This window comes from Tachypleus tridentatus, chromosome 4 (assembly GCF_004210375.1).
Source record: "Tachypleus tridentatus isolate NWPU-2018 chromosome 4, ASM421037v1, whole genome shotgun sequence".
In the NCBI taxonomy this organism is placed as follows: Eukaryota; Metazoa; Arthropoda; class Merostomata; order Xiphosura; family Limulidae; genus Tachypleus; species Tachypleus tridentatus.
The window spans coordinates 78,793,128-78,817,780 of NC_134828.1; the positions used below are offsets into that span (position 1 = coordinate 78,793,128).

General features: G+C 31.4%; 1 protein-coding gene across 9 annotated transcripts in view; it reads left to right on the top strand.

Annotated features, from left to right (window-relative positions):
* The window catches only part of LOC143249510 (aryl hydrocarbon receptor nuclear translocator homolog), a 138,428-nt gene that overhangs the window by 85,061 nt on the left and 28,714 nt on the right, over nucleotides 1–24,653 (top strand). For all 9 annotated transcript variants that reach the window (XM_076499480.1, XM_076499482.1, XM_076499484.1 and 6 more), the window contains 3 exons: nucleotides 419–576; nucleotides 18,732–18,811; nucleotides 20,940–21,032. In XM_076499480.1, coding sequence (XP_076355595.1) covers nucleotides 419–576; nucleotides 18,732–18,811; nucleotides 20,940–21,032 — 331 coding nt within the window. The remainder of the gene's footprint in view (nucleotides 1–418; nucleotides 577–18,731; nucleotides 18,812–20,939; nucleotides 21,033–24,653) is intronic.

The following is a 24,653-nucleotide window of genomic DNA, read 5'->3' on the forward strand; positions in this document are numbered from 1 at the left end:
AAGTTTATAGATTTGCAACACTAAAATCAGGGGTCTAATCCCCCTTGGTGTACAAAGCAGATAACCCGATGTAACTCTGCTATAAGAAAATCACACAAACACCAGATTGAACATTATTAAATCACTTAAATATTATTACTCTTTATGTCATACAAGTGATCGTTCGTATTTCAGTATTATCTAAAATCAAGTACATAATTCTAATGGTAGTCCACTAGTTGCGGAAACTCAATATATAGCAGTGTATACTCTCTGTTTTTCAACTGTTCCCAAATTGTAATAATAGTATAGTATATTGTTTATATTGTTTTCTGTAGTTTTATTCACTAGACTGTATTTAATATTACTTAAATTTGTATATACTTCATGGGAAATTAGTCATACATGATTTAATATGGCGTTTAAAATTAATTTACAGGGAAAACCACAGTGAAATAGAAAGACGTCGGAGGAACAAGATGTCCGCTTACATTGCGGAACTTTCTGATATGGTACCCACTTGCAGCGCCCTCGCAAGGAAACCTGACAAATTAACGATTCTACGTATGGCAGTTGCACATATGAAAACGCTTAGAGGTGAGAATTTAATACAATATCATTTCGAATGTCTGTAGTATGAGGAAGCTTAAGTGACAAATGTGATTGTCACTTGCTTTAACTTGTTTCTTTACCCAACAAGGTAAGAAACCGTTACTAAGATAGCAGACCATAAATTAGCCAACCTACTAAACTATTCATCTTTCTTTTTCTTGTTGTAGTCGAGACAACTATCAACCTACTTTATTAGTAATGTCAGATTAAACCTAACTCCACTCTGTGTGAGATTCCCGACAGTGCACGGTTTCATCATTTAGCCGTGGTAACTAGTGGTAATTAAAAAGAATCATAATTATTGTGTAAAAGATGTTTTTATTACACCTTAAAGTTATCTCTTTTTACAAAAATCTGGTGTTCCTTAAAAATTAAGTACAGGATGAAACAGGAATTACCAGCCAAAATTAGATGAACATTAGATTATTGTAACGTGTAGAATATTCAGTGCTTTGTACATTATACAATGGTATCTTTAGTGAGCCAGTCCCTATATTATGTATGAAATGAAGGAGTAAATACAAATCAATACAATTAATATTAAATTTTATTACACGTATTCATAGAATACACTGACGTGGGAAAGGTTACAAAACAAATAATGATAAGCATTCTGTAAATGTAAAGTGACGTAGGGATGACAGTGGGAAAATAACGCAAAGATATAGATGTGAAACAGTTATACATAAATCATCCCGACGTATAAAAAAATCAATGTACATGATATTAAATTTTATTACTTACATTCATATAATAATTAGTTTAAAAGACAGGAAGGTATGTTTGAAAAGGCTGCTTTTCTACTGGTAAAAATTTTACACTCGCTTAGTGGAGATTGTATATCAGTGTAGGTATGTACATGTCCATTGCTGTGTATTATGTATATAGAGAGACATTAGTTATATAGAAACTATAAATATTCACTATATTCTCAAACAAATCTTCTTCACAATTTCCAGCTGCAGCTTAACATTTTACATCTCGAACTAATGCGATCAAATAGTCAGCAGCTGCAGTAAATCATCATGAACAGTATCAGCTAGCTAGTAGCTATCTTTAGTATGCATAAAGTTAGTCACAATATATAGTAATATTTTACCCGTAGTTCAGCATAAAAAAGCCAGTAAACAAGATGAATAAAAAACTGAAAGTTTACAAAACCTGCCGATAGAAATCGTAAAAAAATGAGTAAACAAGGCTGAAGATGTAGGCATTATTTGCTACACCTGCACATCTTTATTTTGGCTCCACTAAATGTAATTCTAGGTAGCAGCTTGGTACCAGAATAGGGGCTGTAATTTGAGTAAATAGTGTTTACAATATTTTCTTACTTTTAACGATCCATATTTGCAGAATTTTAGATTGCTATTTTGTTATTTATCTTTCATACCTTATTTAAAGCGACCAAAATATTTGTATAAAACTGTCAACATATTTTTCAGTAGATTGTGGAAATCTAGTTGAAGCCTCGTTCAATAATGTGTTGAAAATTGCATACAGCGACAGTTCATGAGATCCCCCTTCCCATAATAATTCTATTTTCAATTTTTACTTTCTGATTACAACAGTTTTCTATTAATAGTGTCGTTTGTATATGACATCATTTGTGAAATATTCTATAAGTGTTCGTCAGAATTTAGTGTAAAGATTAAATGTATATATGAAGACTAGTTAATGATTAGATAGTAATATGTAACAAAATATTTACTATTTCTTGTTCCTGGGCGGAAAGTGTTATTTCCCAATTGCTTGCGCCTAAAGTAAATGGAAAAGACCTATTTTTTTTCTCTTCAAACTTTGCTTTTGTGACCTGGGAGCGTATAACGAAAACATGATGGGAGACTATATTTGGGTACTGATACGTGAAAGTTATTTACATTACAGTCGCAAATCTGGAAAAACTACTCACTTCTAAACATTTTTGTTCATTTTCGTATAACTTTAGTATAAATACATGTAAATCTTGATTTATATGTTGTTTTATTCAAACCTTATGTAAATGAAAATGTGCAAATTTGCCCGTTTTTACATAGAAAATAGGTTAATTTCTAAATTTCATTATTCAGGTCACAAAAGCAAAGTTTGAAGGAAATAATGGTCATTTTCTGTACTTTAACAACATAAGCAATTAAGAATTAACACATACAATCCAGGAACAAAATTTGTGTTACATTGTGTAATTTGTATTAATATCATAGTTACTAAGGATAACTATCTGCTACAGGCCCTAATTTTGAACTGCTGACAAAAGGGAAGCGAGCACCCTATCACCCACCCTCCACACTAAGGGGTTGATTGATACTCTTATAACGCACCCGCAGCTTTGAACCCTATTCCAAAGTCCCCAACTATTCCATAGGGCCTACCCGCGCCTCAAAGGTTAAGAAAGTTTTGAACAAATGCTTTGTGACTAATACTTAATATCACATATGAACCAGGAGTTCTCTGTTGTTATCAAAATGTACAAGATTAGAAAGTGATATTTTAAATACGTACTTAAACGTTTAATGATAATAATTATTGTAAAATTATTGTCTTATTATTTAAAAGAGCAAGACAATCTGATAATAGTAATCGTTGCCTAAATGTAGATAATGTAGTTTCTAAGAACATTGTACAACATTTTGTCAAATTATAGTTGGAATTTCATCTTGACGCCATCTTGGGATGTAGCCAATCCTAATTTAGAAATGCTGCCAAATGGAAGAGAAACTAGTCAGTAGCAATCGCTGCCTTTGTGGCTACTGGTAACCAAATATATTGTTTGACAGTCATTGTTATAACCAAAACATCTTGTATGTGATGAGCGTTTCTCGTGGCATATTTTGGACCTTTGAGTCCGAAGCCCAGCCCATTTAGACAAACAACTACATGTTAATTTTCTTTCTTTTTTTTTACTTTTTACCAAACTCAGTTATTCTGTGTTGCTGGAAAGTAAGGAAAAAGCACCAGGGTTGAACTTTCCTATAACGTTTCCTTTTTTCTTTTTTTAAGAATGTTTTATCTCATGTAAACTTTAACAGTAAAAGAAATAATTGACAATTCTGATCATATAGTTTGTAAGTTAATAGGCTTATTAGAGATTCAAACCATTGTTTTATCCTTTTTTTTATCTCTCTTCATACAAGATGTTTCAAAAATGACACTATAGTTCTCAATCTTTGCCTTTTTGTCCAAACATATTAGAGACGTGAATAACGTGTAATTCTAGAATGAACATGTATGCCACTAATCCCGTTACTACTAGGTTGGTTGTTCTACATGCACTTGAAAACTGTGTGTGCAAATCTTATCTTTTGTTACTAGTAGAATTATAAAGCAACAGAGGCCCAGCATGGCCAGGTGGTTACGACCCGTAATCCGAGGGTCGCGGGTTCGAATCCCCGTCACACCAAGCATGCTCGCCCTTTCAGCGGTGGGGGCGTTATAATGTTACAGTCAATCCCACTGTTCATTGGTAAAAAATATCCCAAGAATTGGCGGTGGGTTGTGATGACTAGCTGCCTTCCATTTAGTCTTACACTGTTAAATTAGAGACGGCTAGCGCAGATAGCCCTCGTGTAGCTTTGCGCGAAATTCAAAAAACAAATAAACAAACAAGGCATCAAGCAATATCTCAACGTAACTGACGTGACCCCAGACAATATCGAATGATTTGTTGTCAATGTAAATATGTGTTTGCATATTTACTTAACTTGTCAAGTGTATTGTTAAGTGATGTTTCTGGAACACTTTAGTCACATAATGTATGCGTGAAATCGCACACAAAATGTTTAGAGTACAACCATAGACGTTATTCATATGATCACCATAAATATGTATGTTCAGGTGTGTTTAGGGGAGCCAGAACGGGACACACTTTTTTCAATACCATGGTGATAAGCTACTAATAATTAGAATTATTATTAAGTGTATCTAAAACTCTCCTTCTTATCGTTTGTGTTTAAAACAATACTCTTCAAAAAAAGAAACGCAAAAGGCAAAATTTGAGACAAATTGTTAACAAGTTTATTCCGGGTAGTTCTGTATGACATGTGTGAAATTTTGCACATTCACTGCTGAACATCCAAAGTCTGCAAAAGCGAAGTCCACGCTCACTAGTTGAAGTTTAACGTCACTCAACGTCAATAACGAGTATGCCCCCCGTGAGCATCAATAACTGCTTGGCATCTCCTGCCCATGGAAGCGATGAGATGACGAATCACATCCTGTGGAATGGCTGTCCACTCAGCCTGCAAAGCTGCTGCAAGCTGATGTAGAGTCTGTGGTTGAGGTTGTCGCCGTCGCAGACGTCGGTCCAACTCGTCCCAAAGATGTTCGATGGGGTTTAAATATGGTGATCTGGAGGGCCAGGGAAGAACGTTGATGTTGTGGTGTCTCAAGAAGACAGTGGTGAGTCAAACTGTGTGAGGACGGGCGTTGTCATGTTGAAAACGTCGTTGACGTTCACCATGATGGGTTGCACATGGGGCCTAAGAATCTCGTCGACGGTTGCGTACGATCTGAACGGAAATCCTACGCAGCCCTGGTATGGTTGAGGCAGTAGACGTCGCAGTGGTGGTCCTATCCTGAAGGTGACGTAACCGGATGTAGCGATCTTGTGCGGGCGTGGTCACACGAGGTCTGCCAGATCGTGGACGGTCACGAGTTGATCCATGTTGTTGGTGACAATTCCACAGCCTTGTAATGGTGCTTGGTTGGACATTCACAGCTCTGGCAACATCTGAACGAGATTCGCCTGCTTCCAAGCAACCAATGGCGTTGTTGCGTTGTGCTTCAGTCAGTCTTGGCGTAACTGTATTGCGTGTCGGTGGCTTAACACTGAGCTATGGAAACCGAGAACCCGTCACTCTTATATGGATTTTGCACATGTTGCACTTGCAGAACATGCAGATCTCTCAAACATATTTATTGGACACGAATGCGTTTTGGCGAAATATCCGATGTTTTCCTCCGTTTTCAATGTGCACAACTTTTATTGTCATTTTGGTCTGACAATCAGTGCCTTAGCACGTGTAACATCACATACTCTGAGTTTGTAACGTTATTACATATATTTCTCTTTAAAATAAAAAAATATCCCTTTTGCGTTTCTTTTTTTGAAGAGTATATGTAGTAATAACAATAATTAATACTGGAAATGTATATGTGTTACCAGTTTACTGTTTAACTTCAGATACACTTCTGTCAAACAAAGTGTACGCGTGTTTCAATGGAAACTCCTTCCAGAATTTCCATACAAAATATTTCATTTCACAAACAACGCTTGTTTTGTTATCCACGTCAAGTGTTAAATGAATGGAACAATCTTCACCGAATCAGAATCTGAATTTAGCACAGCTTTTTCATTATTTCATCTACAAGTGGCAGAGCTGGAATGTGTATTCCTTAAAAATTAGGATAAGTGGTGGTAGACCTATAACAAATATATTGTTATAGAATGTGAACAGAAAAATTATCACATCAGCTCACAACCTGTTAAAATTGTTCTGAAATGTCCCAAGTAACGTTGCCAAATAAACGTATGAATAGAGAGCATAGATATTAATTTATTAAATTAATTTGATAGTAAGGAGGGGCTTATGCTTTATACTAATTATTTTAATATATATATAATAACCGAGTTTCATCCTTTTTTTTTTTGAGTTGAATCCAATAATACCATTTTCGTGATATGGCAAGATAAAAGAGTGTATTTTTAATTATAATACAGTTTCATTCTGTCATGCATTATGCATAGCTGAGTAAGTACTGAAAATGTTAACTACAAGAACTGTAGGAAGTATTTAAATAGCTTAATTGAGTAATATATATATAAATGTATACTGTGCGAATGGTTATATCTGTATGTTATACCCGGAATTACTAGATATATTCTCTCTCTCTCCCTGTGTGTGTATATATATGTGTGTGTTTGTATTCATGTGAACAAATTACACGTTGTAGAGCTGGGGGCAAAGAACACGCAGATATAAAAATACCTTAAAATAAGTAACATAACCCAAATTTATCATTGGCTTGTACATAAACTATAAATCTTGTGAGATGTGACTGTAGTAGAGAGTGTAAATAAAACATGACTATGGTCATTCGTTCAAATGGTTCCTTTTTAGGTCACTTCTAACATAAGTAGTAAAAATGCTCATCTCGTAACAGGTTAATGTTTCAGAGCACTGCACAAACGAGACCCATGGGAGCATCCTTATTGAAGCTAGTCGCACAACAAGAGAAAACTATAGAAACGTGGATTCATCTAAGACAACTTGAGTTTGTTTGTGAGTTCGAGACGTTTAAATGCTGGAAAAAGCGTTCTTTCATTTCACATTTTATCCATTTACTACACAGCAAAGCGGTATCTGTGTCTAATCTGTGTTGTAACTTTTTTCTTGTCAGCTTGTTGGGTGTTTTACTATTTAGTGAAAATTCGCGTTTATTTTGGTTTGAAACAGTATCGTCACACATTTCAGTATTTGTAATAATAGTTAATATGCTTTAACTAATATGTTAAAACAGATATAATTAGTGCGAAAATACTTATCATTGCTCTATTGCAAATCAAAGCTGTTGTTTTCTTTTGTCTTTCGAATTTTGTTAATAACTAGCAGGAAATGTCAACTTATTATTACACCAGTTTAACGCATTGTTTGATCTTACTACATATAATGTACTCGTTATGTTTGTTCAGATTAACGTAAAATTCAGTAACACCTGTACAATCTAAACTATTTTTGTTATAATCTTTTTTAAAAGAATTAAAAGACACTGCTCGTCGCAGATAATTAAAAACTTTTTTTTACAATCATGTTGGGATTTTACAATGAATCAGAAATTATCGAATGAGTCGCCCAAAACTGATATCGGCTGGTGTGAGTGGTTAATAACTGTTTGTAGCATTAACTCGAAGACTGCGAATGATTGTACGTAAAAGTGGTTTTGTCGGTTTGAAATCTCAGATTTGAACGTGATTGCCTCATCACCATCGCTCTCCTTCCTTAAATTGGTGGCTCAGTTGTACGCTCGAAGACTTATAATGCTGAATTGTTTGGGTGTTCAGTAATGCACATTGTAGAATTTGTAGATGTTAATAAGAAGCTGTGGTTACATTATAACGACCCCACGGCAGAAAAGACGAACATGTTTAGTGGCACGGGGATTTGAACCCACAGATTGCGAGTCAAGTGCGCTAACCCCTTGGCCATGCGAGGTCTAATTAATAGTTGAATGAATGTATACTTTAATTGAGTTTATTTCTGTAAAGTGCTTGATCGGAATTGGTTAACATTACGATGAATGTAATGTTTTGTTTTTCACCGCACGTATCAAATGACTAGGTGCCTTCCCTCTAGTCTTACACTGCTAGCACAGATGGCCTTCGTGTATCTTTGCGCGAAATTCAAAAACAAACGTATCAAATTTGGGGCCTCCCAGTCAAACATAAATATTTTAATTTTATTTTCATTTACGTTAGGCAAAAAAAAAAAAAAGTTAAAAACTATAAATTTCAATGTGCAATATTTTGTAACAAAATTACTGACGCATAATGTTTGATATTGTAATAATATGCTATTGTAATAATCCAATAAAAATCTACGAAAATAATAAAATACAACCATATTATATTATTTTAGATGGAGTTTGGAATAATATATTAAACTTCATTATCGACATTTTCAGAACGTAAGTGGTAAAATATGTGTCTTTACTCGCAATGTAATATAAATTTTAAAGATATTGATAGAGATTTACATTTATTATTAGCCAATTTCAGGTTCCAATTACGTATTGTAAGAAGCCTAAAAGGAGCATTATCTGAGTGTGCAACAATAACTAGTGGACATTTTAGTAAAACAAAAAAATATATGTGTGTATGTATATATATTTATATACAATTGAATCATTTGATATTGTCACACGTTTATTAAAGGAACCTTCACGATCAGAAATATTTTAATATGATTTTGTTTACATATTAAAAGTTATAAACCATTTTTTTCATGCTTTTTAATTCTCTCTTTCTTAAATCCTGTAATATTAATTTTGTATTTTTGCCAGAATTAGTATAAGTTTACAGTACTTTTATTAAGACCATGGCTAATAATGCATAAGATTTAAAATATATGTTGTTCACTGTATGCTTTGTCACTTAATTATTAATTTTTAAGTTTGTTCTCACGAGAACACGACCCTCACTTTGAAGCCGAGAGTGCATTATAAGAATGAAGTGTAAATCCCATTATTGGGTTAGATAATAGTAGCTGAAACAATTGGTGGAGCGTGCTGTTGACTAACTGCCTTTTCTCTGTTCTGTCACTTCAAAATTAGGGCGGCTAACGCAGTGGCTCTCGAGTAGCTTTGCACGGAATTCAACAAGCGAACAAAGGAATTATTGTATAACAAGAAGTAAATGTCTTATTTAACAATCTTGATGTTACAATGAGTATGTCTCTCACTGCTGGCTGTCTATGCAGAACTGTGGCGACTATTGGTAGAATAAAAAGTAATAATTAGTGAGGGAAATATAATAGAGGTGCATTGCACTCACTAATTATTACCTTTATTCTTCTGAAGAAGAACAAATATTCAAAAGCGCTAAAGTTTTTGTACCTTTTTTTTTTAATTCGTTGCACCTTTTGTGTGTGATAATGTACGCTGACTTTTATCAGAATTGACTATTGGATGAGATATAAAATTTTACCGGACTTTTTATTGTTTTTTTATCAAAAACTTATTGTCTTCCAATAATAGTGTCACTGAACAAAGAGCACTTAAAGGACTTGTGTAGTTTGAAAATTGTACGTGTTTACTTCGAAGTTTTGTCAGCGAGTATGTCTTGCTGGTAATGATACAGCGCCTTGCAGAAGTATTCACCTCTTTACAAAGTTCCCACATTTTATTGGCGTCTGAACTTGCAATCATAGAACTTTGAAAATGAACTTTATATTCAAAACATACAATGCAATTCAAACTAAGAAAGCTGAAAAAAATGCATATGTTATGGAAGTTAGATTTTCAAAGAAAATTAAAATGTTCCGATTACATAAATATTCGACCTATTTCCTTCAGTAACCCTAAATCAATTCAAGTGCAAAAGATTAGTGTGATGGTCTCTATTTGTGTGTATGCAAAGTGGTTTAACTTGAATTCGGAGTAAATGCATATGTTCAAGCCACAACTCTCACAGTGTTATGACAAACCAGCCATGAAAACCAAGGAACTATAGAAATAGGTCAAGGACAAAGTGGTAGAGAAGCACAGATCAGGAGAAGGTTACAAAAAAATTTTAAACCCGCTGACTGACCACGGTGAAATCCATCAGTAAAAAGTAGAATGTGCTTCATGTTACTTGTCACTACCCAGATCAGATGCCCTTACAAACTAATCAGTTGGGCAAGCAGAAAACTGGTTAGGGATGTCACTGTGAATCCAACAATGACTTTGAAAGATCTGCAAAGTTCCATATCTGAGATGGGAGACAGTGTTCATACATCGACAATATCCCAGTCCTTACATAAAGCTAATCTGTACAGGCAATTGGCAAGTAAGAAGACTACTAGAGAAAAATCATCTTAAATCTCATAAGAAGTTTGCAAAAAAAAGCATGTTAGTGGTATTACAGACAAGTGACAAAGTTTGTAGATGAGACAAAAATTGAGGCTTTTGGCTTAAATTCAAAACATTATGTCTGATTCAAGTCCACCACAATGCCATCCCAACAGTCAAGCATGATGGTGGCAGCGTCATGTTATGGGGATGCTTCTCATCAGCAGTGACTGGAAAGCTTGCCAGGATTGAGGTGAAGGTAGATAGTGCAAAGTGCAGGCAAATCCTAGAGGAAAACTTGCTTGAAATTATCCAAAAATCTAAAACTTGGTTGAAAATTCAATTATAAGTAGGACAATGACCCTAAGCACAAGACCAAAGCTACACTGAAGTGGTTTCAAAAGAAGAAAGTGAATGTCCCAATTGGAATGGCCCAATCAAAGGTCTGACTTGAATCCAATAGAAAATTTATAACAAGACTTGAAGATTGCACTCCATAAATAATCCCAAATGAACTTGGCAGAAGTGGAGCAATTTTGCCAGGAAGAAAGGTAAAAATTTGACCTCCCCATCTAATTTTGGAAAACTGCCACTGTTATATATCCCTGAGCTTCAGAATAAACTATGTAACCACTATTGTTAGAAGTTTTGAAAACAGTATATCTTTCTTTTCAGTATTCTTACCTTTATGTATTTTTTTGCACTTTTAATGTTTATTATGTTAAGAAAAAAATAGAGGCATAATTACTTATCCTTTGTTACAAACAAATTTTTATTTCTCCCATCCAACAGATGGTTACTCCAGCTAGCGATAAATAAATGTGGGAACTAAGAATCATTAATAAGTTGTACAAGTTTGTATTATAAACAAATATATAAACTGAGTGATGAGTAAGCTAAACCAGTTTGTATTATGAATAAATGTATAAAGTGAGTCATGAAGAAGCTACGCCAGTTAGTATTATGGATAAATTTTTAAATTCTGAAATATGAATCAGTACGTTGAGGTAGAAATATAGTATACCTGTATTCATTTATTATGCTACTTAAATAAATGATGAATATGAAGTGTTTATCTGGAGTTCATTTCTAGCCTAACCCATACAAGTAATAAGAGGCAAGAGTTAATAGGGTCTATGAACAAAGCCAGTTCCTCTTTCATCTAATGTGAGCCCTTTATGGCGATCAAGTAGGTGTAGAAAGCCAGGATAAATTTCTATAAGAACACACTGATGTGTAGTACCTGCAAATGATTTTAGAAATTGTAGTTTCTTCACAACTTATAAATACTGAATTTATTACTAGAGAATAAAGTTTACATTATTTATTATGCATTTTTGACATGCAAATATACTGACTACTGGTGAGAAGTTTCTCAGAAATTCACCTCTGTTATTAGACATTTTTTTCTACCTAAAATATAGTGATACCCGATCTAATCGCATGAAATAGGTCTGGCTCTTAGGTTTATCATTTATGTCTTTTTTTTCAACAAACGATGATGCTTGTTAATCTCAGAAAGCAGCTGCAGTGTTAGCATTCATCTCGTGTGACTCTGAGCTCAGTGCATGAATTGGCAATTCTTTTTATGTTGAGACTGGAGTGGTTGAGAATGTAGTAAATTCCCTCTGGTTTTTTAATAACCTTATGAGAATGTATTTGCAGTAGTGTGCACACCTAGGCTCAGTATTTTCTCTTAAACAGAAGTAACTGAAGAATATCATTGTGCATTGTAATAGCTCACTTAATATTTGTCATTTACTGTACACAAAACTTTTAAAGAAATTATGCTTTCAAATGTGTAGGTTGTTTGCTCATCTTCATCATTCTAGCTTTCATGTTAGGTAACCAACAGTAGTAAGCCTAATATGCAATTCATCAGAACATACATTTAATTCTTTCAGAATAGAAACTGTTCAAATTTGAATTGACCAAGTTTAATAAATTCACAAACAAGGTTTGTTTTTCTTTGAATACTCTCTCAAAGCGGTTCATAATTTTGAACTGATAAACTAAAGAGAAGACAGCTAGTCAATAGCACCAACTGCTAACTCTTTAGGTACTCCAATTGATTAGTTGGGGTTTGACTGTCCCTCTTACACTACACCCATGACCTCAAAGTGAAGTATGTGATTTTATTTTGTCATCATGCAGATAGAGGTAAAATAATTCATATTGCTTCAATCACAGTATATATATATATATATATAAATGACATAATTATTTGTTACACATTAAATATTAGTACTGCACAAATAAACAGCATTAGTGTTTACAGATATGCTCTAGTAGGGTTAAAAAAGTAGCTTTAAAAAAGATTGGTTTTACTGATGCTACTAGCTATTACATTCAGAATGCAAACTCTTAAAAATAATTTATTTAAATAAATACTTTGTAAATACATCATAAGAAGCAAGTAAAAAGATAAATAAAGTGTCTGTTTGAACTTGTCTGGTAAAAATTTTAGTTTCATTTGTGAAACATTATGGAATTTGTTTGCTATAATTTCTATGGGTTTTGGCTGTTTGTAGTTTAACCAGTTTTGTTAAACCAGCAATAAAATATGTGGGTATTGTAACTTGCATCATTTTTTTTCATTGTACAATAATTTTATTTAAACATGAGTTATCAAAATCAACTGTGAAATTTGGCAGAATAGAATTGTTCTTGTCATTCTTCCTTAATGTGTTTAATTTCTATACAAATACTCAGGAACCACTCAAACGATACAAAAGCCTTTCACCAATTAATTGTTTATTTCTGTACCTCCTAGAATATTTCATGTGATATTTACAATTTTTAATGAACTGCACAGATTGAAAAAGTCTAGCAGGTTTGAAAGTCTGTTTTGAAATTTGCCACATGTTTTCGTAGTTTGGCACCAACCTCTAAGTTGGAAGTTAAACAACTGTTCTGGCATTGTTTATGTAAATTATTCATTAATTTTGTTAACATGCAACCATGGAATACTAGAAATTGAACAACATAAATTGCCAAAATGCTTTATCTATTGGTTGAATTCAGCTGTTTGGTGTTTTTCATTTAAACACACCATATAAGGGATGTGACCTTATTTGTATTCAAACCCATTTATTTTCCACTAGGGTGCAATAGACATGAGCATTTCTTAAGTTAGAATATCACTTGACTAATTCATTTTTAAAACCTGTGTATAAGCATAACAGGGGGGAGACTGAGCATAACAAATAACATTCAGTCACAACAATCTACGAAAAATGCAAAATCACAGATTTTTGTAAATTAGTAAGCTACATTTTGTAGCTATGTCTTTCTTTTCTATATAACCTCTTCAGCTATTTGCAGAGTGCATGCAGTTTTCTTTTTGATGATGTGTTTTTCACATAAGTAATGTTTATATGGTGTGTGTGTGTATATGAATATATATAAGTGGTATTAAACATTATTTGCTCTTGTTTTATTTTTATTGTACCAAGTAAGAACCAGGTTAAATTGTTTTACGAGTGAATTTGTAGGTTACGAACACAAAACTAAGAATGTTTCATAAATGAATATGTAAGATCATCTTCCTTCTATTTAAGATAATATGTGTACTAATATTTATTTCTCTTAACAGACAGATATTTGTGTAAAGTTAAAATGCTAAAATTTTATTATTCATTTTTTAAAACAATGTACCTTTTTTTACTACCGTTTGTTAACTTATAACATGCATATTTTTAGCTATGTGAGTTTGTTAAATAAAAATTGTGGAGCAAAATAGAGAAAGGTATTTTTGTATATTTTATTAAAAACCATATTTCCATACAGTATCTGTAATATAAGGTAATTGCACAGTACATAGATGCTATTTCAGAAAATATCACATTGTATGTCAAATAACTGGACTTCACATTATAACTACATAGTTGAGCACCATGATTGTTACATGACATTGAGATGACTGTGTTTGTATCATGAAATTTTAGGAACCATCTCCTTCTTAAGGGAGGTATCTTGTATTTTCAGTCACATTTTACTGCTTTTTTTTATAAAAAAAATAATATTTGATTATATTCCTTTTGGTTTCATTAGTTTTGGTGAATTGAAACCTTCTGCAATGATAAGTTGTAAAACCAAGAGTTTCTTGCTTGCTGCACTATTGAAAGTTTTCATAGTTGAGATTGAAATTCTGATAAGTTACATATTTAAAGTGTAGATTGCCAAGTGTATATTATGATTTTAACCACTCTTAAATTGATAAGATCTAATCTTGAGCAAAAATCCCTATTAGTAGTGGCATACAACAAGTATAGTTGGAATACTGTTATGCACTCTTTTTTTACACTAGAAACGAGACTGAGCCAATAAAAAATGTGATCATATTAGGCACTTCGTCAGCCTAAAATGTTACTCCTTCAGGTATAATCAAGTACTGGCATTTTACAAAAGGTTTATTAATTTTATTGGTACTAATTTATATAATAATTGTCTTAACATCATCCAAAATATAGATATATCTAAAAGTGTAATAGTACTTGTAGAATATATGTTGTTAGTATGAATACTTATAACAGTCTATAGAGTAAATGTGTAATATTGCATACAGGCATAAATGATCATAAGTAGTTCTTTCTACTGGATTTTGGATATGGCACTATAGATCTGTTACTTTAAATACTTAGAACAGTCTGTAGGGTGAGTGTTTAATACTGCATACATATTGGGTTGAGGAATAATCCGTGAGCGTTTTTTCAAGTTAACAAAATATATTCATAAATGAAACGCTTTTGCAAAATATTTCATGTCATTTGGTAGATAATTGTTTGCTCTAATAGATGGTGTGTTTGATTTTCATATGTCTTTAATTTTTGCTTTCATTTTCAGCTCATTAAATGGAATGTCAAGTGGACAAAATCTAGCATTTTCGACACCATCTGCTTTTCGCATTTAATTTCTTGCAATTTTGTTTAAAACAATGCATACTATATACCTAGGTATTACATGAAATAAAGTATCATAATAAATGTTATGGGTTAATGTGTTCATGCATTGAAGTATTGTATAGTCTTGCATGTAATGCTTGAATGAAATTATTTAAAAACGCTCACAAATTATTCCTCAACCTAATACATGTAAGTAGTTCTTTCTCCTGGAAATAGCACTGTGGAGTTGTCCTTACTGTAACTCTTCAGTGTTGCCATCTTAATTTTCAAATTTGATTACTCTGCCTGTCCTGTATTGGATAGTACAGCATATACAGTTTTATTAACTCATAAACTACTCATTTCTGCAAAGAGCTTTTCATCAGGTGGTATTGCAATGCTAATGCTATGATAAAAGTTAAACCTTACAGGATTGCATATCAGGTAATTACAAATAAGAACTTAAGAATCTGTGATATCAAGCTTACAAAATTCTGTATGTATTTATTCCAAAATAAATTACAAAATAATATACTTGCATAAACTTTTATATTAGTAAGGTATTATTAACCTTAAATACTGTTTTAGAAAATAACTCATCAGTGAGTTAGCAATGTAATTGAATTAGTTTTGAGATAAATTCAAACATAATGAATAAATGAAATTCAGCTCTAATTCTGAAAAACAGCAAAAGTAATACCAATTTCATTACTTGTCCTTAAATTTCTTGATACATGTTAATTAGGCATATCTGTTTTAAAGTAACTTTAGTATTTTGTACATGTTGTATTAATGGTAATTTTGTTGTTATTAGTTCTGCAGTTTTCCTCTCTAGTTGTGATTAACTTTAGTTTGGAAAGACATTGTGTGTTTGTAAAAGAAAAAAATCACCATTTATTCTTATTCATATATAAGTAGGTTAGTTGGAAACTCTCTTATATATAAAAACCCTAACAAGATAACTTAGCTTCTACGTAGAGGTATGAGTCATGAAAGTAACACAGCTTGTGGAGGACATATCAGCTTGCTAAGAACCTGCTTGTTCTCTGCACTTCAACAGCAGGTGGATGTCTCCAGGGTGATTGATGAATCCTGGAGCTAATAATAGTGACAGGTATTTATCTACCTTGTAGACCTTGAAATGAAGGACTATGGTGTATCTACATCTAAGGGCAAACATTAATCAAGCTGTTAACTGATTTCTACATTTAAGAATTTATATAGTTCTTGCCTGAAGTAGTCTTGGAGCAACCTTATTCAGTTTCTAATGCAATTGAAGAGAGAAATTCCATGTTCTTGTATGTTTTTAATGTATTAAAGATTATTTAAAGCAATTGTTTTGACTACACAAGAGTATAACTGCCAATAATACAGTTTTATTACCTATATAAAAATCCAACTCGGCAATAAGGCACAAATACTCTTCAGAATTAATTAAAATATTTTAAACAGTGAGTTAAGAAAAATCACACAATTAAATTTGTTCTTATCAAGATATAAGACAGTTAAAAATATGTCAGCTCCCGTTTGTTACGCCTATCATTTGTAATGTGTGGTACAATTTCTATCGATTCCAATAGATTTATTCGTTTGTATGCATATTTCAATGTACAACTAACTTATATTATTTGATAGATTGTTTGAGCAGAGTATTCAAGATGACTGCACTGGAAAGGGGTGAAAACTGCCTGTTGTAGTGAAAACACAAGTGTAGAGAATGGCATTTCAAAATTCTTTTATCTTCAGGGTGAAGACTTTTGAAATGTTATTCTCTACATTTGTGCTCTTTTTTCACAACAGGCAATTACTAAGTATTCTAGTGTACTGAGTTTATATCCTGCTACCAGATGTGGAGCATGGCAACGTTGGTTCATTTATGTCTGCATTATATGAAGCCTTATAATAACTAGAAATGCTATGAAACTGTTTACCAATTACACATTATTACCAAAATAAAACAGAAAATCAAATTTATATAATAATGGCAAATTTTGCTTTTCAGAAAAGATGTCACCAGCACCGTTTTTATTTACATGAAATGGAAATCAAACATATCATGACCTTTTACAAAGTGGTTTTATTATGTTTTTGATGTCAGAATTATCAGCTACTAACTGTTTCCCACACTGCTGAGTTAGCAACAGTTCATAGTACAGGAGAGTAAATACCAGATACAGTGTGTGGAGATAATGGAAAAAAGAATTGTGGGTATACATTTTGGAGATCTAGAGGCTGTACAATGACATATGCAAACTGTGTGATAGACAAAATTATATTTATTTTTCACATGAATCATCACCCTTCTCTCCAACTTGTCATCTGAGTTTGGACTGATGTCAGTTTGCAGACACATCTCAAATAAGTATACTTTTGAAACACACCTGATTTCTTGCATAAAACAGTTATGTACTGTTGAATAAAAGCTTGAAACATTTAGTATATTCAGAATTATAGTCAACATTCTTTTTCCAATACAGGGTCTATTTGTTGGACTGACTCACTGCATACTTCACTAAATAGTGAAAACATCAGATTTTGTTCAACAGATTAAAACAAATTAAGAAAGAGAGAGAGAAAACTTGTTTTCCTAAATGGTTAAGTTAGTCACTATTCAGTAAGTTCACAGTAGATGCTAATACAACAATTTCACTTACTTGATAATTTTTTCGCATCTCTCATCTTTCATTGAAAAACAAACCTAATAATCACACCACTAATCTGATTAAAATCTCAATCAGATAATATCTCACATCTTTAGACTAAATTTAACTTGCTAATAAATTCAATAATCATCTACTCAAATCTAACTTGTGCTGTTTTTTACTGTTCAAACTGTTCTAAAATTCCAGACAGAATCATTACACTACGTCAAACCTTGTGGCTAATAAACTGTAAAAGTCACAAGAACTATCTGGACTTAAAAAACATAGTTTACAACAATATACATCTGACATGTAGATGAAACACATTTCACAGAATGGGGAAAACTAATGAGCAAATTACTTTTAAAACATTCAAGATAATATAAGGCTGTTTAGGTGCTTTATTTTCCCAAGTTGTGAATTAAGATTTTGTAGTTAGTATACTACTTTTTTCTGATGTATAATACAAATGTATGGTTTATTTATCTTTTAACATTTTCAGTGAGTACATTCTTTTAACTTAGAACAATTTTCCAAGATTTTATTATATGATTTTGAGCTTGCCCTTGCATGATGGAAGTTTATACAAACTGCGTGTATTTATTGCTGTGCTTGTTTAATTAAGTGTCTTTCACATGGTAACCAAGGTGTACTCTGTTATTTTTTATGACATTTTCAAACTAATTTTCTCAATAACTGACTGAAAATTGTGGTATGTTTTTATGTAATTATTTTTTGTTTTTTTGCTATTTATATATTGATTTTTATAAACCTTAATTACTTTTGTAAATCATGACTGAATTCAGGTTTTTATATTTCTATTTACTGGATAAGGAAATATTTTAAAATGTAAATGTCAGTATTTTTTATGAGCAACAATTAGAAAAAATGTTGTTTTAACAGGAACTGGATTTATAACTAGATTTGATACTTTGCATGTTAAAGGACATACTTTCATTATATGTTTTGTTTTCCTTCCCTGTATTAGTAAAACAGGCAATTATGAAGATGAAACTTTTAAGTTAAAGATAATATTTATGTAGTTTGATAAATAAGTATATGTTTTGTCTTTCAGGAACAGGAAACACAAGCACTGATGGAACTTACAAACCTTCATTTCTCACAGACCAAGAATTGAAACATCTTATTTTAGAAGTAAGTTCACTTTTCATCTTTTCTCTATAAGAATTGCATTAAGAACAGTTTTTGGTTGCTTATAATATCTGAACTAAAGGTACTATATTTTATTAAGTCTTTAGTTGTTAGTTGTTTTCATTTTCAAACTTCTATTATTAAGATAATAATTTATATAGAAATACTTCACTGAAATTAACTTAATTAATTTTAATTGTAATTCTTTTAATCATTTTAAACCTGTTTTTCTTCCTAAACATTTAACTCAGAAATAAGTTCCAAATTTATTGTTTACAAATCATAATTATTCCTTAACATAAAGAGTTTTTGCCCTTTTCAGTTAAATTATGTTTTATTTTAGTTTTTGATATATATGGGAAGCTTTATGTTATATTAGGAAAAATGAATAACTTTTGTAGATAATTTTAAAAAATTATCTTTCAATGCAATTATTTTTTTGAAAGCTAATGCAAGTTTCTGTAAACAACACATAAAACTTTACATTGCTGCTATTGTGAAAATTAAATTATTAAAATTTGAAGTCTTTTTATTCTAGAGAAATTGCTAATTTTTTATATCATAACAAATACTATAAAACAACAACCAGAATATCTATATACAGCTCTTAAGATTTATTTCAGCAAGTTAAAAAAACTTCATGAAAACCAATCTATTTGTTCATTTGTTTTACAAGTAAATTGTAGTGATATATCTAGTAAAATTGTGAAACTCTAGAAAGTATATTAAACGCATTTATTAAAGAACACACTAGGCAGTAAAACCAGGAAAAAAAACAATTTTGTTAGCATCAAGCATTGCTTTTTCAGAAACTGTGTTTTCTCATTAACTGAAATTTTATTTTTGTGTGCAGTTACAATGGTTTAGTTTGATAATGATACATAAATGTAATGTTTAAATTCCATAGAAAATGTTTACAAAACCCCTGAAGTAAAATTTAGTTTATAAAATGTGTGTGTTTGTATATATACTCCCAAAAATATTTACTTAATTTTAAACAAGTAGTAGCTTGGAGAAGAATATCTAATGATATTTATTTGCAATAAATGAAACTTAACTCCATGGTTTTTAATTTTTTGAAAATATTTATACATTGCCAACTGATTCTCTACAGTGAAGGAAATATATAACAAATAAAAGAATTCAACAATATTTATTTTATATAATAAGCAAAACTTGAAAAAAGAAAAATCATACATAGGGAAGCTGTGGATATAATTTGGCTTTCATTTCTCATAATCTCCATAGATTAATGATGATATATGCTAGTCAATTAATTAACAACCCCATTTATCAATTACATTTAACTAATCAGTTAGTACACTGTTCTTCAAATTATGGTATGTAGGCTTTTCCACCAGTTCAAGAAGAACAATGGAAATTCAACTTGAGATCTTGAATCACAAGCTCTCCCCCCACAATCACCTTATCTGAACATATTTGAAGTGGAAAAAACAACTTATAAGAATAGAATTAATCAGATCACAGATATCTCATTAAGCAGCTTTTTGCTTAATATCTAACAAACATAATAGCAATATTTTATTTGGATAGTTGAAATAATCAGATATAGTAATAATTGGAAACCCTAATTTTCATTAGTTCATTATTTTGACAACAGTTAATTTAATAAGAATTTTGGAATAATCAGAAACACTGATCATAATTTTGATTAATCAGAGAGACTACATGATGGTAATACGATGAATTGCCCATTCTGAATGTACATATAGTGTATCAAGTAAGGGAGTTTACTGTAAGTTTTCAGATATTACTGAACAGAAACAACTTATGAAAAATGCAGGAAAATGGAAAAAAAAATCAAAGGTAACTTCGTACAGCATGAGTTAACTTAATCAAGTTACCCAGTGAAATTAACAAAAATGCTAATCATAACTTCTTTATCACAAGCTTTTATAGTTCTTTATGAACTGTAGAAGGCTTTATAAAACATTACAATTAATTGAATTGAATAAAAAGAAAAACATAGTATTTGCATGTTAATGCCAGATTCTTAGTTAATTAGAAAAACATTTTTTTTAGAAAATTCACATATTACGATAATAGCCTTTGAGTGTTCTAAATGGCTCTGATTGGTGACATGTAGTAAATGTTTTTGCTTTAATTTCAGGCAGCTGATGGTTTCCTGTTTGTAGCTGCTTGTGATACTGGAAAAGTGATTTATGTCTCCGATTCCATAACACCTGTTCTCAACCAATCACAAGTAAGCCTTTCTTTGTTTTCATATTTTCAGCTTTTAGTACACTTAATGTCACATAGTATCATCATGAAAGGTTTAGTTAGAAAAATACATGCTTATTCAGTTGAAATAAAGAGTACCTTTGCATTTTTATGCAAGTTTTTAATCCATTGTACCAACACCACAAGATTTAGTTAAGTAGTTTTATAGAAAATATTGCTACAACTGTATTTCTTTGCTTTTTTTAAATTTACCAGTTATTAAAAAAAATTGAACTTGTGGTAATTTTATTATATTTTGTAAATTTATGTTCTGCTCACTTTAAGGTAGTATTAAGATATTACGTTTTTTTAAACAGGTTTAAGCACATCCATACTTTTTTAGAAAGCATTTCAGACAGAAAAGAAATAAAACTTCACTATTTATTTTAAAGTAAAGATAAGTTCAATTTGAAATAAGGGTTTCTTACAGAACTTTCTGTGAAAAGAAACTACATCTATCTAGAAAAAAACTAATTCTATCATAAAGAGAAAAATAAAATTTGAAAGGAAAAATTGAAGACACTTTATTAACTCATTTACTGCTGATTCACTGTATAGAGTACAGTCCACTTCTGTTAGATGATTATGGGTGTGCTGTATAAAATTTCTAGGAGCATTTAAAGCAACCACTGTCAAAGGGCTAGTTGTATTTACATGTATCATAAGTACAGCAAGCTTTTGTGCTTAGAAATCAAAGAATCTTATCCATACATATAGCAGACTAGTTCAATTACAACTTTCAGTTTTTATTAGCTAATTTCTGTTAGTTTATTATATCTCCGAATATAAAAAATGATGAAAATTAAATGCATTTGAATTGTGAATGAATGTAAAATTTGATTTTAATGTTCTTGTACTATCTCAGTGATAACATTTTATGGAAAATATTGCTTTTTGCTGAGAAAAAGATCCTTTTCAGTTATTTTACTTTAAAAATATTTTCACTTTAATATCACTTTCTTATGGTACAATTATAATGAATATTAATTCCCATAAGATACATTACCACCCTTCCTCTCCCATAAACAGCTATTCTCATCCAGTGCTGCCCTCTATATATATATTTAAAAAATACATATGCTGCAAGCCTTTAATCTCTCACTCAATTGGAATTGACTGACTCCACTACATCTCTCATACAGATTATCATATGACAATCTTCAACCAATAAGAATACGACATATTTTCTTGATCCATGTGACTCTCTCTATTCAGTTTTTACCACACTATCACTTTTCGTTATAATGTTTAGTTTGTACTCTCTTCAAGGGTTTTATTTTAATATTTTATATAAAGTTTTCACTACAGGTTTATTCTTTATTATATAATAGTGATATTTGTAACACGTTGAGCTACTCCTAAATGAAATTATTTATATTTCTGTATGATCACACAATGTATACTTCATTACAAAAAGTTAATTATTTGTTTCTGCCAAATAGTTGTACTTGATTATTCATTTTACCTTAAGAATTGTATGTTAGCACTTCTGAAGTTATATATTCTATTAGCACACAGATTGATCTTCTAGTGAACTGAATTTTATTGGGCCTTGTCCCAAGTCTGGGAACCCACACATTTTAAATACAGTCAGCTGAATATGGAAAGGTTAGACATTCTACAGTTAGGGTTTTTGAATAATTTTATTGTTCATATCATTACACTATCTAACAAAGTTTTTACTTTTTCTTATTCCTGGGCAGAAAGTGTTGTTTCCCAACTGCTTATGCCTAAGGTAAATGAAAAACACCTATTTTTCTCTTCAAACTTTGCATTTGTGACCTGGGAGCATATAACGAAAACATGATGGGAGACTGTATTTGCAGGCTGATACATGAAATTGATTTACATAACAGTCGCAAATCTGGAGAAACTACTCACTTCTAAACATTTTTGTTCATTTTTGTATAACTTTAGTATAAATAGATGTAAATCTTGATTCATATGTTGTTTTATTCAGACCTTATGTAAATGAAAATGTGCACATTTGCCCATTTTTACACAGATAATTGGTTAATTTCTAAATTTCATTATCCAGGTCACAAAAGCAAAGTTTGAAGGGAATAATGGCCATTTTCTGCATTTTTACAACATAAGCAATTAAGAAATAACACATACTATCCAGGAACAAAATTTGTTTTACATAGTGTTATCTTTAGTTATTTGGGTTCCACAACACAAGTTTCATGACATTAGTTAAAACTTGCAGTCAAGTTGAAATCAGCAATTAGTTTTAGTTGTATCTTTTTTCTTACACCATTCACTGAGGCTTACTATTTTTAGGATTATTTGTCATTCATCTTATTGGTATGTCAAACAATATCTTAACTATATTGTTTTTTCTACCATTCATCATGTCTTATACATGTGTTATTGTTACTACACACTTCCTTAATTTAAACAATTGTTATTTGTCTTTTACCCTTTTTCTTATTAACTTTGTTTGTGTGAGACATCTGAGTTTGTGTGAACACAAACTTTTCTCAGTATTGTACGTAGTTATTGTTCAGTTACATTTTTATTTTACTTCTAGTACTTAGTGATATCCTTTGTTCTTTTCTGTACAGTTAAGCTTCAAAAGTGTTTTTTTGTTTATTTCAGTTTACCTGTAGCTCTACTTCTGGGTTAATAAATAATTAGGTTCAATATTTTGTTTGATTAGATTTATTTTCACTTTACTCATGGTTTTATGTATGAATTACTCTATATTAGGTGTAATATTTTGTTTGGTTAGGGTTACTGCTTGTCTGTTATTTACAGTTTACCCATAGTTTCATTTACAGGTTATTTGATAATTAGGTTAAATATCTTCTGTTCACCACATAACATCACATATGTTTCTTTCACTACACAATTTCTTAAAATTTTCATTGTATTGACAATTTCAGTTGCATCTTTCTTTATAGTTTATACTTCTTACCATTAATTTTGTTTGTGAGGGTCCCTGAGGACCATGGTCCAATTTTATATGCTCCCAATATTTTCTGCCTTCCCTCTATAATGGCTGAACTTATTTTTAAATGATTTAGATTTTGTCAGTTTTTCTTCACCTTCTTGTAGATTGCTTTACAGTCCTTCATTGCAGAAAGTGCTAGTCCTACCTGAGTTCTTTTTTTCTTTTTTAGACAATGTTTCACTGTATGTTCCCCCTTCTCATGACATTGTTTCATGATGATCTTTTTATTTTTTATTTATTTTTTGGAAGGTAGGTTTTTGCAAGCCTCTTCCTATTCAGACTTTAATTCTTTTTGCCTTAGTTTTCCAAGAGGTAGATTTTTCTTCTTGATTTTGTGTACTCCTCCTTCCCTCCATATTGAGATGTTTTTCATCTTCAATTTGTTTTCTCTACATTTCACTTATTTGCTTTAGGATCTTCTAGGGTGGGACACTTCTGTTTCTTTACAATTCACTGCTTATATGGTCTTATGGTCAGTTTCTTTTCACCACTAATCCAATTTTTGGGGCTGCTCTTGTACATTTAGCATCACATGGGATATCTTCAATGCTATATTAAATTTTTTTAGTTGCTTTTTTGTGCTTTATTAGTTTTTAATTTTCAGCATTTGCCCATACTATGCCTGTCTTGTCTGCAGGTTTTCTTCAT